Source organism: Tympanuchus pallidicinctus, unplaced genomic scaffold, assembly GCF_026119805.1.
Source record: "Tympanuchus pallidicinctus isolate F22 unplaced genomic scaffold, pur_lepc_1.0 scaffold6, whole genome shotgun sequence".
NCBI classification, from domain to species: Eukaryota; Metazoa; Chordata; class Aves; order Galliformes; family Phasianidae; genus Tympanuchus; species Tympanuchus pallidicinctus.
The window spans coordinates 13,996,987-14,013,718 of record NW_026294780.1 but is presented as its reverse complement, the minus strand read 5'-3'; the positions used below and the strand labels follow the sequence as shown (position 1 = coordinate 14,013,718).

Here is a 16,732-nt window from a genome sequence, read left to right as displayed (position 1 = left end):
AGAAGAGGTAATTTGGATTTTTTTCCCCTACATTTCTAGTTATCTCTAAATTTGTACCTATCTGTCTATACAGAATGTGATCTTTGCTGTTTAGCAATCAAAGCTCACTTTTTTTCTAAAGGGAAATTGCCTTTGCAATATACTCAGATTGGTCCATGCCACATTTGAGCGCTTCTCTTTCACATCTACTCCAGCTGTGTCCTCAGAATGGGGCCTCTTCACATGCCCATGAGACCTGCTGCCAGAAGGGCTACCAGCTATTTGCAGTTTATTCACTGCCTGCAGAAAGGCTATCTGCCCGCTACATCTCTAAACACAAAATGGTTGGGAGGGAGTGAAAACTAAAGCAGTCCTGAATAAAAGGCAGGCAAGACAGTTGTCTTCTTGCTTATTCTTTCCATGGTTATAATAAACATGCTCAGTTTGTGAGCAAAATGAAACTTCTGCCAAATGTGACTGCTGTTTGTCGGTACAGTCTGAGGGTCAAGCAACATTTCCTTTCCTGTGCATCAAAATGAATAGCATAGTAGGTCAAATTAGTTGGGTTAGGCTCATGAAGATAAGTTTTGTTTCTGCTCTGGGAATTCATTCAGTTCCCTCTTGAAAATGATCACGGGGAAATACCAATCAGTTTAATCTCTCATAAAACCCCGCAAAGACTGCAGCAGAACTTGAAGGAACAAAAAACTAGTAACAAGTTTGTAGCACTGAATCAATAAAATAAAAAGGGAAGATTTAGTATTTATATTTAAAGCATTTTTTTTCACTACCCAGAGTCAATCTGGCTTCCACTGGCACTTTTCACTGCAGAAACAAACATCTAAATATATACGAAGTGTCTTCTCAGAATAGAGCGGTGTTTTTATACTCTGGAAAAAGGGACTGATTTATGGGGAAGGGTGACAAGGACTACATACTTAGTTCTTAGCTGCTAAGTGGAGAACATTGAGAGGTGCCAGCAAGTATCAGAGTTGTAAACACCAGGGAAGAGGAGTCATTATTTATCTTGAGTTAAGAAGTTATAACCTGTATTAATAAGGCAAAAGAAAGATCACAGATACTGTAAAACAGTACCACATAAAACATGGTAAAAAAACCTCTTGAGACATTAAAACTAGCGCTGGGGCACTGCAGGTATTTGCAGGTCAGTGCTTAGGAGGGCTGTCTTCTGTTCTAAGGACCTTAGAAACGTTAACCCAGCTCCATTAGGAGGCATTTCTGTGGGACTTGGGCACAGCTCCATTAGGATTGAAGGAGAGCCTCCAGCCTCTCCTTAGCTGTCTTTTCTACCTCAAATAGCTGTGGCTGACAAGGATTCATTTACAAGCTTTATACCCGTGCTGAGCATCACCACATCTGACATTAGGATTTCCTCTCCCATTGTAGAAACCTTTAGCACCTCAGGACTGACGGCAGCTACTTTTTCCACTAACAAGTACCCACACCAAGGATGGGAGTTCTTTACAGTTTCTTAAAATTTTAGAAGAAAGTCAAGACTTTCTCTCTGCACTGGAAACATTTGTAAAGTATTGGTGTGTCCCACCAACAGCAAAAGCCTTTTTGGGCGCTATCTGAAGTCATAGTTACCTTTTCTCTCTCCTCCGCATCGTAGTTGTCTGGAAAGACGGCTTTGTTCTGGTTCTCCTCATTGATTTCTCTCTCCTCCAAGTAAAACTGCCACTTGGCTTCAAAGTAAAACCAGTGCTCCTGGTATTCTGAACGCAAAAGAAATTAATGATGTAGTATTTCATCTTGGCAACATTTTCATTTCTACTTCAATAGCTTCTCAAGAAAATGATTGTATTGACTCATCTGAAAACCTGGGTGTTTTGTGGGAACATACGTTAAACAGGCAGATACACTAAGTATGCATTTTAATATGAGGTGGAACATCCAACTGGAAACTGCAGATGTTAAAAGGAAGAAAGTATTTTCAGAATCTCGTGCTATTTTTACGACATATTAAAATGACATTAAGAGGCATCAAGGTGAGATTTGGAGAACTTACTTAGAAACAGTCTAAGAAAAAGGTAGAAGTCAATGAATTAGAGAGGAAATGTCAGTTCTGTGCCAGTTTTTGTACTGTTTTGCTGTGATTGAAGAATATCTAAAAATACTTACATGCCTGAAGTACAAATACTTCCCACCTCAGTTTTTTATTCGTACATTTTCTCCAGAATTTCTGTTCATGACTGATCTTTCAGGAAAGAGTAGATGGGAAAGACCAAAATTTCCATTTGGGTACATTATATTATTATATATATATATAATATTATATATACATTATATATATATATTTATAATATATATATATATATATAATATTATATATATATATATATAATATATAATTATATTATATAATCTTTATTAAATGTAGTAAAAAAGAATAAACAACACACACGTCTTTGCCCATACAAATGAGCCAGTTGTAATAACCATAGGCCTTTCTCCTTTTTAATGTAACTTTTAATGAAAAGGCAGATGAGAGTCAGGAATTAAAGTGTGCTAAGTGTGCCAAGGCAAACCAGGGATTCAGTGTGGGACTACTTGTGTATGGCTTAAAATATGATCAATTCTTGCTGCTTTCTCCCTGATTCTGCCCTTTTTGGTCACTCTGTGCTGTAACTGAGGAGCATACACACAATTGAACCAGTTTTCTGAAGGATGTAACCTACAAAGAAAGGCTGTGAGTTGGGGCTGTTCAGCTTGCAGAAGAGAAACCTCCAGGGAGGCCTTATTTTGGCCTTTCCATATTTAAAAAGGGCCTAATAAAGACAGAGACCTTTTACACGGACATCTAGTGACAGGACAAGGGATAATAGTTTTAAAACAGAATTTAAACTGATTTTGGATAGACATGAGGAAAAAAATTCTTCACTGTGAGGGCAATAAGGTGCTGGCACAGCTGCCCAGAGAAGCTGTGGTGCTCCATCCCTGCAGGTGCTCAAGGCCAGGTTGGATGGGGCTCTGGGCAGCCTGAGCTGGTGGGGGGCAGCCCTGCTTATGGCAGGGGTTGGGGATGGCTGGGCTGTGAGGTCCCTTCCAACCCAAACCATTGTGGGATTCTACGATTTTTCTTCTTTTCCTAAAAGGCTGCACAGGTTTTTCTCTTAGCTAATTCAGATCTTTAAAGAAGTTAAACGCCATGTAAACAAAATCATGCTGCCTTGTATGATCCAATACCTCCAAGAGGTGGTAGATCAGCAGCCACATGGCCCCATATATATGGGAATGTACATCTGCCCTTCTTCTGTGCCTGTTTTACCTGATTACAAGGAAGCTAGCTGTCAGAATTCTAATAAATGAGCCATTCAGAAGAATGAAAAAGCACACAGCCATTAGTCCAGAGTGTATTTCAAGGGAAAAAATACATCCCATGAAGATTAACCTTATTGGTTGAAGAAAACTACCAAAGCCCATCCCACTAGTTGGTTCCAAAATTGCTTTTAAATATACAAATGAGTTTGACAGGTTGTGTTGTATTTTAAAGCATATTTTCTACTGTCCTTTTTCCCCCGTGTACATAAAGCATCAAAATGTCATGGATGACTATTTTCTGTATAGTATCTCAATAAGCAAGGAAGAGTGATTATTCAATGCATGGGCTCAGAAGCAAAGGGGGAAAGGAGAGGCAGGAGATTTTGGTTGCATGGACAGCCTGTAGCACAGTCAGGTACCCCATCCACCGGCCACAATGAGGCTCTGGCCCATTTCTTGAGCCTGGATGAAGGCTACAGTCACGGATCCATGGGCTGTCTGAAGAGTAAATGTAACTGAGTAACAGACAGGGTTGTTGAATCTAACCCTCCATGTCTGAACATCATGTTTGTTATCCAAGGAGGGTAAAGCAGCCAAGAAGTGTTTTCTAAAACAGGAGGACTCTGTTTGGCAGGACATCTTTGCAGTGCATCTCACCAGGCAAGGAGCTTATCTTTAATGCAGAAGAATCTTGCTACCAAAATAGGACAAAGCTCAACAATACGGACATTGCCCGCACAGCATGCCTCAGGAGTCCAGCACACATACCTCCATGCAGAGGGGTCCTGCTCTGGTGGAGTGACAGGAACCTGCTGGAAAGTCATTCAAAGAGGATCTCACTCGCACTAATCCTGCACCTGCTCCTCATAGGTCTGGTCTAAAAAAATCTTAGTGTGCAATGAGACGCGGGTGAAAACACAGTGTTTTTCAGGCAGGCTCCCTGCTTCTTTCAGGTTTTAAAGCAGCAGCCTTCTTTCCCAGATAGATCTTCATTTCTGAGTGTACTCGAGTAATTTTTTCCATAGAATTCAGTCTTTCTCAACGGTTGTCCCTTGAGATTAACAGGATAATTTCTTTCCTCAGTGTTTTAAGGCAATTATACTCATCCATCCACAGCAGGTCTCACTGTTGCAAATGCATCACTCCCCGGTAAGAAGGAACTAAAGTACATCTGTCCTGAAGACCACATACATCAGTGATGAAACAATATCAAGTTTGGCAGCTGTGGTCCGCTCACTTATTTTAAAACAAAGATACGAGGCGTTGTGTTTTAAATATTTGTTCAGAACAGCTATGAGTCAAATCTGCATCTGTAGTCGAAAGCTAACTCTTTGTCAAGAGGTGCCTGCAAGTGAACTTCTCCTAGCAAAATGAGTAAAAAGGCAGTGGATTTTCTTATGGAAGATACTGGACTATGTTAATGGATGGAAAGAGCTGAGTAATTTATATTTCAGTGATATGCTTGCCTAACAACCTGCTAATTAATAAGTCTTCCTTCTTTCCCTCTCAGCAATCTTTGAATATTTCCTAAAGATAAAATTGTACGGAGTGGTCTTATCACTGCTATTTGCTTTGCATTTATTTGTCATCAATATACTGGACACCTAACAGATGGTACGAGAGGAGGGCACCACCTGCAAAGAGCTTATAGTCCAAGTGGACTCTGCAAGAGGACAGTCTGAAGGGTTGCAAGGTGAGGGGAGAGCAGCAAGAATGGTGAAAGTGGGCATTTATTTGGAATCTTGCTAGCTGAACACACCTTTAAGAAAATAACTCTTGGTTCGGACATTACCTGCCATGTGACGAATGGTCTTCTTGCAGTATTCCTCTGCCATCGGCACAACTTTCATCATTTCTCTTCCCCACTGCACCAGGGGCTTCCCTTGTATTGCATACGCCACAAAGAGAGCTGTGCACAGGGAGCCTAGAAAGCCTGGAAATAATAGATAAGTATAATTACTACCATGTGATCTGTACTTGTGCTGTTCTTGTCATGTCCCTGGTAAAATCACTAGGATGCCTCGTCTTTTGGGTAGATTAACAAATGCACATAACCTACCGCTGTCTGTTTTCTGGCTGGCTCTTGGCATATGGAGATATGCTAATATCAGCTAACACGTGGTTCCCAGTGGTTTATGACTTACTTTGTACAGAAGGGAGATTCTGTTGTCAGTGGTGTAACTTGACAGAAATAGAGGTAGGGCTCGAAAATAAACATCATCCACTAAAGAGGGTGGTGATGCACTGGAACAGGTTGCCCAAGGAGGTTGTGGATGCCCTGTCCCTGGATGCATTCAAAGCAAGGCTGGATGTGGCTCTGGGCAGCCTGATGTAGTGGTTGGTGACCTTGCCCATGGCAGGGGGTTGAAACTACATGATCTTTGAGATCCTTTTCAACTCAGATCATTCTTTGATTCTATGATTATGATGATTTGATACAGAATATTTTCTAATTGAAGTCAAATGGAATAAAGGACTCGTGCAAAAGTATTCACTTAAAAGTTATGTCATTTTGCATATGGAGTCATTCAGCTCAGTGGAACAGTGGATCTCACACTATTTCTGGCTTATTTTACTCTAGGTGGACAAGTCCATTTTATCTAGTTAGATCCATTATTTTCTTTTTTTCAGTTGTCTGAGTAAGACATTGTCCACATGCCCTTGTAAGTACAGGCATCCCCTTTGGATACAAATATATTTGAAGAGAACTTTCTATTAATGGGCACTTAAATCCTCTATGATGTCAGAAACAGACAAGCTTGTTTCTCATATTTGCTTGTGATTTTGGCATTTTGTCAAATGCAAAAAAGCCAATCCAGGGCAAAAGAAGGTTAACAAAACAACTTTATCATTCAGACAAGCATTGGGTGAGCAGAGTATTGTTGCTTCACAGTGTGCTTCACTGAGTGCATAATTCAGAAAGCATTTTTTCATGCACAGAGGTAATAATGAAATTGGTGTGTTCTTCTGAAGGCAAACATAAATTGTTTTAGGAGGTTACAACTCCAGAGCAGATGATTACTGCTTCTCTCTACGATAAAACCTTCAATACCAGGTCAGGCCAAAGTCACATCTAATAGATGTTTTCAGAATCTGAAACAAAACAAAACAAAATAGGCAGAGACAGCAAAAATGGTCTCACTTGGACAGACAGCATCTATCCAAGCTTCCACAGAGATCCTTAAAAGTGTCACACTCAGCATGAGGTGGCTGCAGAGGGTTTTATGGTCAAAGCCAGGGACCAAGATGGGGAGTCAGTCCTGTATGCGTCCTAACTGACATCTCAGTTGGGTTTTTCCAGTCTCTGACTGAAGAGATTCACAGCTCAACCTTCCTCGATACCTTTTAGGATGTTAGTGATGTTTGTCATGCCCTTTCCACCCCTCTTCTCACTGTCCCCTCTCCCTCTCCCTTTTCCCCCCCATGCCACTTGTCTCATTTTCAGCAGAAAAATCCTTCTGGACTTTATTTCTCCTCATGCAGAAGGCATTTGATACTCCTTACTCCTGGCTCAAGTTAAGTCCTTTTTTGAAGTGGGATACCTAGACCTACAACCACACTTGTTGCTAATGAGCCATAGATGTTGCATGTTTCCTCAAAAATATTCTCTACTTTGCTTTCAATACTTTTCCTTTAATTTTATGCCATCCTGATGGCTTTTCTGACTGCTTCAGAGCACTGAGCATGTTGAACTCGTCACTTTTCATTATAATTTTATTTATTGCTCTTTAAAGCAGACTGAATGAATACATGCTTAAGCAGCATGAAACTATCAGATTGACAGTCCTGGATATTCAGAGCAACATTAAATCTAATTATTTATGTTTTGTTTAGATAATAATTCAGACTGTGTCCTAAATATATGGAATTAGAACTTTTTTGGCTTTCTACCCTTACCTGCAGCAATCGGATGTGACAAGACCTGTCAACAGAAAAATGTTGTTATCCTCTGAACCATAAGCTCACCCTGTAACAGTGAGTCATCTAGATGTACACAAATCCTGAGATTTGATCAGGGCAAGTGGCATGAATGTGCTTTGGATGAGACAGGGTGTGTTTAGTCATTGGGATTTTAGGAAGGAGCACTCCTATGCTTGAGACTGCTGTTTGTACAATACACAAGCCCATATATAAGCTTGTATGCATACATATACATATGCAGCCTGAGCAAAACTCAAACCTAGGCCTTGGAGTCTGCAAACCAAAAGCTGCTCAACCAAGTGGCTTCACAGGAGCTGTGTTAGTTCTCTCAGAAGTTAAAAGCAGCTGTGGGCACTTCATAGAAAAAATACATCTGCAGATATTACCTGTAGGGTGGTTGTGAGTCATTCGTCCACACTCAATGCTCACTTCAATAAGTGACTCCAGCCTCTCTGGCTTCCAGTAACGCATCCCTAAGCACATTGCTTTTGTAGATGCTCCAAAGCCAGAACCTAAAGCAAAACAACAATGCTAAGCACTTAAAAAGAGATTGTTGATGCATAAATATGTTGATTCAATCAGAAACAAGTGCATTCTATTATTTCAGCACCTCTGTAGGAGCTCTCCAGGAAGCAGGAAAACAGCATGCAAGCAGAGTTACGTATTTTGAAAGGAACAAGTATGAATGTTTTGAAAGTTCATGCATGTAATTTTGCCAATTTATTCTAATAGTAGTTGATTCCAGTATATTCTGCCAGTATATTCCAGTATTTTTGAGTGCTACAAAGAGCATAGCAGGTATCAAAGAGCAGCATGCTCTCCTGTTACCAGTGTTTGATTCCAACTCTCATGTCACTTTTACTGATCCTTGGCTGACACCTCTCTTTTCTTGCTCCAGATGCCAGCAGTGGAAACAGCACTCTGCCAAACAGGTACACTTTTAGTATGCCCTTATTTTAGTAGTTATCATGCTGAGAGTACATTACTAAAACTCTTTATACGACTGTCACAGCTAATCTTACAGTGTTATTATGCGGATCCTTCTGGAGAGCCCCACAGGTAGCTCACAAAATAGCTTCTATTTCTTGATAATGTGTCTCAAAAACAGGGTACAGAGCCAAATCCTTAAAAGTTAGAATTCAGAACTGAGGTTTCCTGTGCAAACTGGTGTCAGTGCTTTTGCACGTACTCATCATGATGCTGCCTGAATTTACTGAGCTTTTTGTTGGGAATTTCTGCCTCATGCAGTGCAGAGATTATGTGTTGATAATCTGGTCTTTCTTTTAATCCTCAGTACTGAGTATATGATTCCAGGTGTTCATCTTTTAAACAGTTTGCTGAATGCAGAGCTAAATTTACTGATTATTTTCTCTCCAGTACTTATCACAGCACTATCAGGATCCCACTGAAGTTTTAATGAGCTTATCTTCACAAGATACCAGTGAGGTGATTATCTCCTCTTCACAGCTGGTGAGCCAGTGCCCAAAAAAGCATTTTCTCATTGCAGGCACTCATTTCAAGATGGATAGAGTTCGATTTTTCAAAGTACTTAGCATGTTTTCAGCACTGCCTTCACTCACTCACACTTCCCAGAACCTTGGTTATTGGTGAGAGCAATTAGCGTTTCCCTACTTGGCCCCTGGTAGATAAGGGGAAATATTTATGCCGCCTAATTTTAGCATGTGTGGGACCTACATTAGAAGCACATTCTTCCTGTCTTTCCCAGACAGGCAGCAAGGAAATACATTGTCTCTGTTAGCAAGTGTAATGGCACAAGAGGAGCAATCCACGAGGCACAGTGAAACAGCAGATGCCAAGGAGCCAAGGCCAGTAGTAGAGAACTGCTTTCCTTTCATTCTCAACCCAAAGGACAGCTGCTTGTGTGCTCTAAGATCATGAGCACAATCAAAGTGTGAGTGATAGTAGAGGGAGCATAAAGTTACCTGCCCAATCCAAACTAAAACATTAACTCAAGACACCCATTAGCATCTCCAGATGTAACACAGACCAACTAGGACCTGAATTATTCTCTAGAATGGGCTTGCTTTCTTCCCAGGCAGCAACTCTCCTGAGCGGGCACCCAGGTGAAGTAATCTGACAAGGTTAGATCCACTCTGCCATTGGGCAACAGAGAGTAAGAATAACAATTACGATAAAAATGATAATAAGAAAGAGTGAAAGAAAATTATAACAGCGTGGTCCCTTTATACTAACTAAACTGCTGACAGTTTGGTTCCCTGGTTCAGGAGTCAGCTGCTGCTTCATTTCTCTGCTTAGAGCCCTTGAAGAATTTTCTCTGAGTGAATCTGCCAAGCTATTTTTTTGAACGCATGGGAATGTCATCACCTGCACTTTCCCATTGAAAAGAGTTGCACAACTTAATTAGTTGCTACATTTAAGTTCTCCCTTTTACTTGGTTGGAATTCATGACTGGTTGGTTTCATCTGAAATGCCTAGTTTTGTTCTGGAGGAGACAGTGAGTTTTTTCTACCCATATTAATGTTCTCCATCCGATTTATAATTTTACTGATCTACCTCAGACATTAGTAGTTATGAAAGCTGTTGAATGCATTGGAAATCCAAACAGACTTCATGCATCAGACATCTTCAGACATCTCCTTTGACCTCTGGTTTCTTGACTATTTCATGGGCTTTCTAACAGATTTATGAGAAGTAACTTTTTCTCTACAATTCTCTCTCCGCAGGAGCTTACTGTATCATCTTCATTCATGCAGTGCATTATTCTTTGTTAGGATGGAAGACCTCAGTGGGTTTTTCCTCACTCTACATATGTAGAATAATGAAGATCAGATTAATGGCTACTAAGCTCTGAAGAGGACACATCCTTTGTGACTATGGTTTGTTCTTCATGAAAACTCAGAACTCAACTCCTTTTCCTTTAAGTCCATCTGCAGCTAATCTTTCTCTTCATTTTTGGTCTCCAACTTTCTGCCTTTATCTAAAACTTTTTCCTTATCAGTCCTTATCAATGCCATAATGTGGATATAAGCTCTTATAACAGAAGCTGTTGGACAGACTTGGGCAGTTCTCTTGATGGCCATAGGAATTCCATCACCCTGTAACATAATTTGAGTAATTTGCTCTTCAGTGAGCATGCCAATGAATGTGGCTGTAGGTGGGAAAGAGACACATAGGGCAGTTTGATGTAAGAGGTTGCTGTACTGACTATACACACACAAAGCTGAGTAGAAGATCTTTACATGAGCAGTTTGAAATTATCTAAGCTCCAATTTTACTGTTCCATGAAGGCTAGCATATGAACTTCGAAAGAAGTTGGATGACATAAAATGAACACCAGGAAAGATCATTTTGCTACCAGATCATTCAAGATATCACCTGACATTGAGCAACATAGATTTTTCTTGCCTCAAGTGGAAGTTTGTGGAAATTAAAAGTGAAAGTAAATAATCTATGAGATTCTGAACATCTCAGAGTGATATTTGTGGTACCAGATGGAGACAGTGCATTATAGATGCTGGATCTGAAGGAATTCATTTTAGACAATTCTAGCCCAGAGCATCCTAAGAGCAAATCTTCAGCCATGGAAAGCCGGGGAGGAAGAAGGCTGAAAAGCAAAACAGCAGCAGGCCGGGGAACAGCTGCGTCCTGCTGCTGGAGGTGTCAAGAGCTGCTCAGGGCCAGCAGCAGCTCCCACTGTTATTTTGACTGAGTTTTACTCACTGTCAGTCAGAAAGCACAGGACGACCGCCAGAGGGGCACTGTCTCAGATCCTGCCCAGCGTATGGCTGCTGGGCAGAGTGAAGCAGAGGGGAGCCTTCCCGACCCAGCGGCTATGGTAGCGACAGGGGCTCAGTGAGACCCTTGTTGAATCAAATAAAACTGCCTGCAGAGATCCAGAAAAGCTGAGGCATGGTGCCACTGTGTTTTTGTCACAGTGTTGCATCAACATACAATGCTGTTGAGCAGTGTCTGTACATACCATGGCAGTACTGCATCACACTGACACGGTGCAACACCTGTGTGGGCAGCCATGGCTGCTGCCATGATTAGTGGCACTGCTCGGGTCTGCGAGTGTACACAGCTGCGTGTGTGCTAAATAGCTGCAAGAAGAAATTCTATTCATCATAAAATGAAATGACTGCAAAGAGAAAGTAAGGGTGTTGGGAACGGAAACGGTGCTGGGAATATTTGGGATTATCAGTTAAACAGCTGTAGTTCCTGGCATTGCATCCTCCTGAAGAAAAGTAACGTATGACTGAAAAGATTTGCATCTACAAACATTTAAATGATTTTAAAAAAAAAAAAAAAGCAGAAAATATTTCTCAAAATAACCATTAAACTCAAGGACAAAGACCTGGACCCAGAGGCACGGAGCCAAGGACAGAGACTCTTTAAATAGATGCTAAATGGGGTAGGGTGCATTTACGAGAGGACACAGTGCCCTAGAGCAGGAATTCCTGGCAGACCTCTTGCCATCCCCATGCAAACATGGAAATATTTCAGAAGTAGTAACTTTTGACGTCAGGGAGAAAAACAAAGCAATATTCCCATAGCCCCAAATCTTGAAGGCAGGTGTTACCCAAGACAGAGGCTATGAATATAAAGCAGTACGTTACCCTTTTCATTGAATGGAGTGTGCCATGCCAGAAGGTAATTATCTGGCTTCAGCTCCCGGCAGCCCTCGATGGTTGCAGGGTCTGGCCGCCTCCCTGAGAGCTTGTCCACAGCATCCACGTAGCGCTTCACCAGCTCCCGGTACAGGTCCTCCAAACACCAGTAATCTGCTCAGAAGAGGAGCAAAGGCTGTCACATGAATGCTTAATAATGAGAGGGCACTGACAACAAACACAGAAGGCTAGTGATGCAATTAATATATGTTCCTGTTTCTGTTTCCAGTACACGGAGGCATGGTGTCGGTGCTACTATGAATGGTTTTGCAAACCATGAGAGCAGGCTGGAGAGAAAACACTCCTGTCTCTCTGTTCTTAACTTTTCCCACTTTTCTTTTCACTTTTAATTCCTAGAACTGAACAGACTGAGGGGTTCTTCTCCCTGCAGCAGCTGCTGGGGGGTTTTCTCTTGCCTCGGGTGTGCAGTGCTGCCCAGGCATCGCTGTGTGTACCCACTGCCTTGGTGCCAGCTTCTCCCACCTCGGCCCACGTCCATGCTCATCTACAGCCTTAAAGTCTTGCCCGAGGAATCTCCGCTGCACTGAACCTACAGTGTTTCTACAACTGCTGCTTTGTGCTGCTGACGCCCTGGTTTGCACTGAGGTGGAGCCTTCACTGAATCTTACAAGTTCATAGCCAGTGTGAACAGAGGAGGCTGCCAGTCAGCTCTAAGTTTTCTGTATACTCAATGAGCGCTCTGAAATGTGGTTTGACTATGGATCAAACGATCCCCCAAATCAAACTGCCCTGTCCCTGGAGGTGTTCAAGGCCAGGTTGGATGGGGCCCTGGGCAGCCTGGTCTAGCATTAAATGTGGAGGTTGGTGGCCCTGCCTGTGGTGGGGGGGTTGGAGATTCATGATCCTTGAGGTCCCTTCCAACCCGGGCCATTCTGTGATTCTGTGAAACAGCACCAGGGGAAGTTTTAAACATGTCTTCATTTCATCGAATATTGGTGATTTCTTGAAATCTACAGGAGCATTTAAATTTGGGAATAAATTTTGAACCCCACCAGCCACAGATTCTCTAAAGTGACATTTTTGCGGGCAGACAAATAAAAAAGATGCAGAGCAAAATGAAATTTCCCTTCCTTTTATAAGAAAAAAGCCCTATCAATTACACTGGCCATCTCACATACAGTCCTGGACGAGCAGGATGCTTTCAAACTGCCAACTATTTCCAGATTTAGGAATCAGATGTCAGTTTATGAGGATGTGAGCCAAGAGCAGGATTTACCACCCAGCACCTCCTGCAGGAGCCCTGACCCCAGAGCCAGGGTCCTGAGCCCACCATGAGGCCTCAGCAGGCTGATGGAACAGGCTCTTTCTTTAAATGGGAACACTCCATGGCTTTAAACTAGAAGGGGAGATTTAGGTTAGATGTTGGGCGAAAATGCTTTATTCAGAGAGCAGCAAAGCGCTGGCACAGCGGCCCAGAGAAGCCGTGGGTGCCCCATCACCAGAGGCATTCGAGGCCAGGTTGGATGGGGCCTTCTGCTCCCACCGGGGGTGAGCCCGGCTACCCCAGCAGATTGCTGTGTCCTCTCTGCAAGGAGAAGATGTCTGCAGGAGGGGCGGCCCTGCCTCCCTTCTGGGAAGCAGAGGAAAGGACTTGATATCCCCCATTTATGAATGTTGTCTGAAAGGAAGATTTCTGACTAAAATTCCCTTCTCCTGCTTTTTGTTTTCTCACCAGCCTATAGCAGCATCTTTTTAAAGCCCGTCTGATCAGGGACAAAGAAATAAGAGCATGAGATAAGCATAGGTGATAAAAATTAGTGAGACCTTTCTTTCTTCAAAGAGGGCAGTGCTCCTGCAACATGCAAGATTTATTACTATACTCATAGTCCAACCGGCTCGACTGTTCAGAAGTTATGGTTTTGGGCAGTTCAACGAGCAGGAAACATATGATATGTATTTAATCATAGCCTATATTCAGAAATATGTTAGTCATCTTTGTTCCTGATTGGCTGACATCTTGCCCTTATCTTTAGTGTATTAGCTACCCCTTAAACCATTGGCCTGCTAACAGCCAAGCATGAAGTGTCCGCCACACTCTTCAACTGATCTCTGCACGCTAAATTTAGAGCACATTAGAAGCAAGCAGAGATAAAGCAACGAAGCAGACACACATTCATTGACTATAACAATACTCAGCTTCACTGTTGGGTTCTGCTGCTAGTAGTTATCCAGTGCTACACGTGTTAAGGGAAATTGGTTTTGAAAATTTGTTTCATTTGGAGGAGACAAAATGTTGCTGAAAGGCAGCTGTCTTGTGACGAATTTCTGGTGACAACCCAGATGGTCTCAGAAAGCCTTAGTTCATTGGATAGGGTGTGGATAAAAATATCGCTTACTCTGACAAACAGTGCTACCTTATAAAAAAAAAGGTTTCCTCTCAAACTGCTGTGCTTTTAGAACACATATTAATAACTTTCACCATTGGGATATATTTTATTATCATCATATTTTAGAATATTGTTTGGATTAAAGGTGCAGAGCTCTCTCTACAAAGCAGCTTGCTCCTCTGCTGCCATTGCATTTTAGCCAGGACCAGATATCAAGGGTACTTCACCCCCGCCTGGAGCATGAAGCACAAACATGTTCGAAATGCACTCATGAAAGCTCTGATCTTTTATGGAAGAATTTCAGACAGGTTTCTTTCTAGTGGCTGTACCAATCCCTGGTGTATATAGCATACAGATCATCTACTTAACTACTCTACCAGTTGTTTTGTTGCTCTTGACTTGCAGCATTTCAAGTCGTTAAGCTTTAGCCAGCTTTATAAAATGAGGGGAAGCACAGAGAGAGCCCCTCCACACGAAAGAAATCACAGCTCCTCAGCTGGGGCGGTGGCCACAGGACCATGCTCGTGGAAGAGATGAACTAAACATCATCATTCACATCAACAGCATTTCTGACACACTTTTTTCCAACTCGGGCTTATTGTAAGAAAAAGCAGCAATTCTACAGCTTTGTTTCTTTCCAGACTGCAGATCCAAATCCATCTTACCTACCTGTGATGACGGCCTCTGCTGTAGCCATGTGCATGAGCGTGTTGTCACTTACTGGCCATTTGTCTGGGGAGAGCACCAGGTTCTCCAGCCCTCCGATTTCTTTCAGCTCCTGTTGGATTTTTGCACCTAAAGCATTGTCCTGTCGGGAGAAATTTCTGTAACCAAGAGCATCCCCTACCCCGGCCAGTACAAGCGCAGCCTTAAATTTATCCATCCTCGAGACACTTCTGCCTCTCCCAGCCACTGGATCTGGATCTTTCTTTGTTCCTTTGCCTTCAGCTCAGCTCCTCTGACACTTTATATCAGCCATTGTGTCACCCCACGAGTGCTCTCTATAAGGCAAGAGCTTCCTTTTCTGGCTCTGCAGATGCCATCCCCTGACTGGGACCCAATGGAGAGGAAATATTTCATAAGCTGGGGACTTTGCAGAGGCTTTGTTCAATGGAACTGCAGGAGCGCGTCCACAAAGCGAAGTGCAAAAACATCGTTTCTCCCACGCTGCACAAAGCAAGCCAGGAAATTCTGAGCCCTACCCAGTGCAAGTAATTCTACACCCAGAAAAACAGATGGCTTCACAAGGGTGTTTATTTATTTAATAACTTGCAAATTAATACATTTTCCTGCACTTTTCTGATAGGCTGTAGTCAGTCTCGCTTTCAGGGACTAATGGAGAAGCTGAAAGCCTGCAATAAAAGAGGTGCCCATTAATCAGGAATCACAAGAATGATGGCTTAGGTGACAAGAAAGCCCATCTGAAGTAACATGCACACTTCTAATTATGCTGCACAGCAATATTTTGTCAGCAACTTCCTTGCTGTTCCACCAGGAGTGTTTAGTTAATTTACTGCACCCCTGGACAAGCATTGAACAAAATGCCAGCTTCAGTCCCAAGTGCTGCTGCCTGGCGAAGAATGACTTTTTCCTAAGGCAGAGCTTACATGCAGCCCACATTTGCACTCGTAAAGGAAACTATTTTAAAAGATGTATTTAAATGGCATCCTGCGAATCTCAGAAAGTTCATATATGGAGAAATCACACTTTGTAAGAACTGAGTTTTCTTAATGCCATCCTTCCAAAGTTGATGCTTGGAAAATCAAGCACTTCATTCTGCTGTTGTAGTTTTTTTCTGTGCTGCTGCCAGGCAGTGTAAGAAAGGGCTCTGCAGTTTTGCAGCCTTCTGAACATATACTGCCCACAAATCCATCTACGTAGGCTCAGCATCTTCCTTCAAGGGTCTATAGAGACCAACCTAAATTGTGGTTCCAAGGTTCATGCTGACCTACAGAATCACAAATTACTAGCACTTTACAGATTGAAATACAAGCAGTCGTGCAGAAAGCGTTGACTTGAATGCAATTGGCTTTACTGCAGTAAAGTCAATTTTTGATAGAGGATATCTGAGAGTTTTGTTTTCCTTTGATCTTTTATGAGAAGCAATCCTGATTGCTCCTTAGATGGAAAAGGGCAGTGTGCCTAGGATGCATCCTGCTACCTGCCAGAATGATAAGCAGTTAATCACAGACAGGATATTTGACATGAGTACGAATACTACTGTACTTCACACAAGAAACCTTAACATAGCTTCCAAGCACTTGGATGGAAAATAAACTTTGCCATCCTCGCTCTATATTTTAAGAAATAAGCAAAACCAGAGGAAGCAGCAACTTGTGTTTTAAAGATTAGGACACAGGTAACAGAAGTGCTGAGCTTTAAGGACACTACGAGTGTGTTTCTTTGTTAGGAAAGAACAATTCTGAACGGAAAAAGCACAGAGCAAAGGGCAGTTATGCCTTATGTCCCAGAGGAACCGCATAGGGCTGAGGGCCATGAGCTGTGCATGAGCCAGCTCCAGAGATGACCAGCCACGGGCAATCGTTTGCACCT

General features: G+C 42.3%; 1 protein-coding gene across 4 annotated transcripts in view; it reads right to left on the bottom strand.

Annotated features, from left to right (window-relative positions):
* ADPRHL1 (ADP-ribosylhydrolase like 1) overlaps positions 1–15,330 on the bottom strand; it is a 400,125-nt gene extending 384,795 nt beyond the window's left edge. For 2 of the 4 annotated variants that reach the window (XR_008211680.1, XM_052705800.1), the window contains exons 1-5: positions 14,849–15,330; positions 11,781–11,945; positions 7,569–7,694; positions 5,054–5,194; positions 1,588–1,715 (exon numbers count right to left, since the gene is read on the bottom strand). Coding sequence is in view for 3 of the 4 variants with exons in the window: in XM_052705800.1 (XP_052561760.1) it covers positions 1,588–1,715; positions 5,054–5,194; positions 7,569–7,694; positions 11,781–11,945; positions 14,849–15,062 (774 nt within the window). In the remaining variant the exon portion in view is untranslated. The remainder of the gene's footprint in view (positions 1–1,587; positions 1,716–5,053; positions 5,195–7,568; positions 7,695–11,780; positions 11,946–14,848) is intronic. The other 2 variants (XM_052705802.1, XM_052705801.1) reach the window with 2 other exon arrangements.
* Between the last annotated feature and the right edge of the window lie 1,402 nt (positions 15,331–16,732).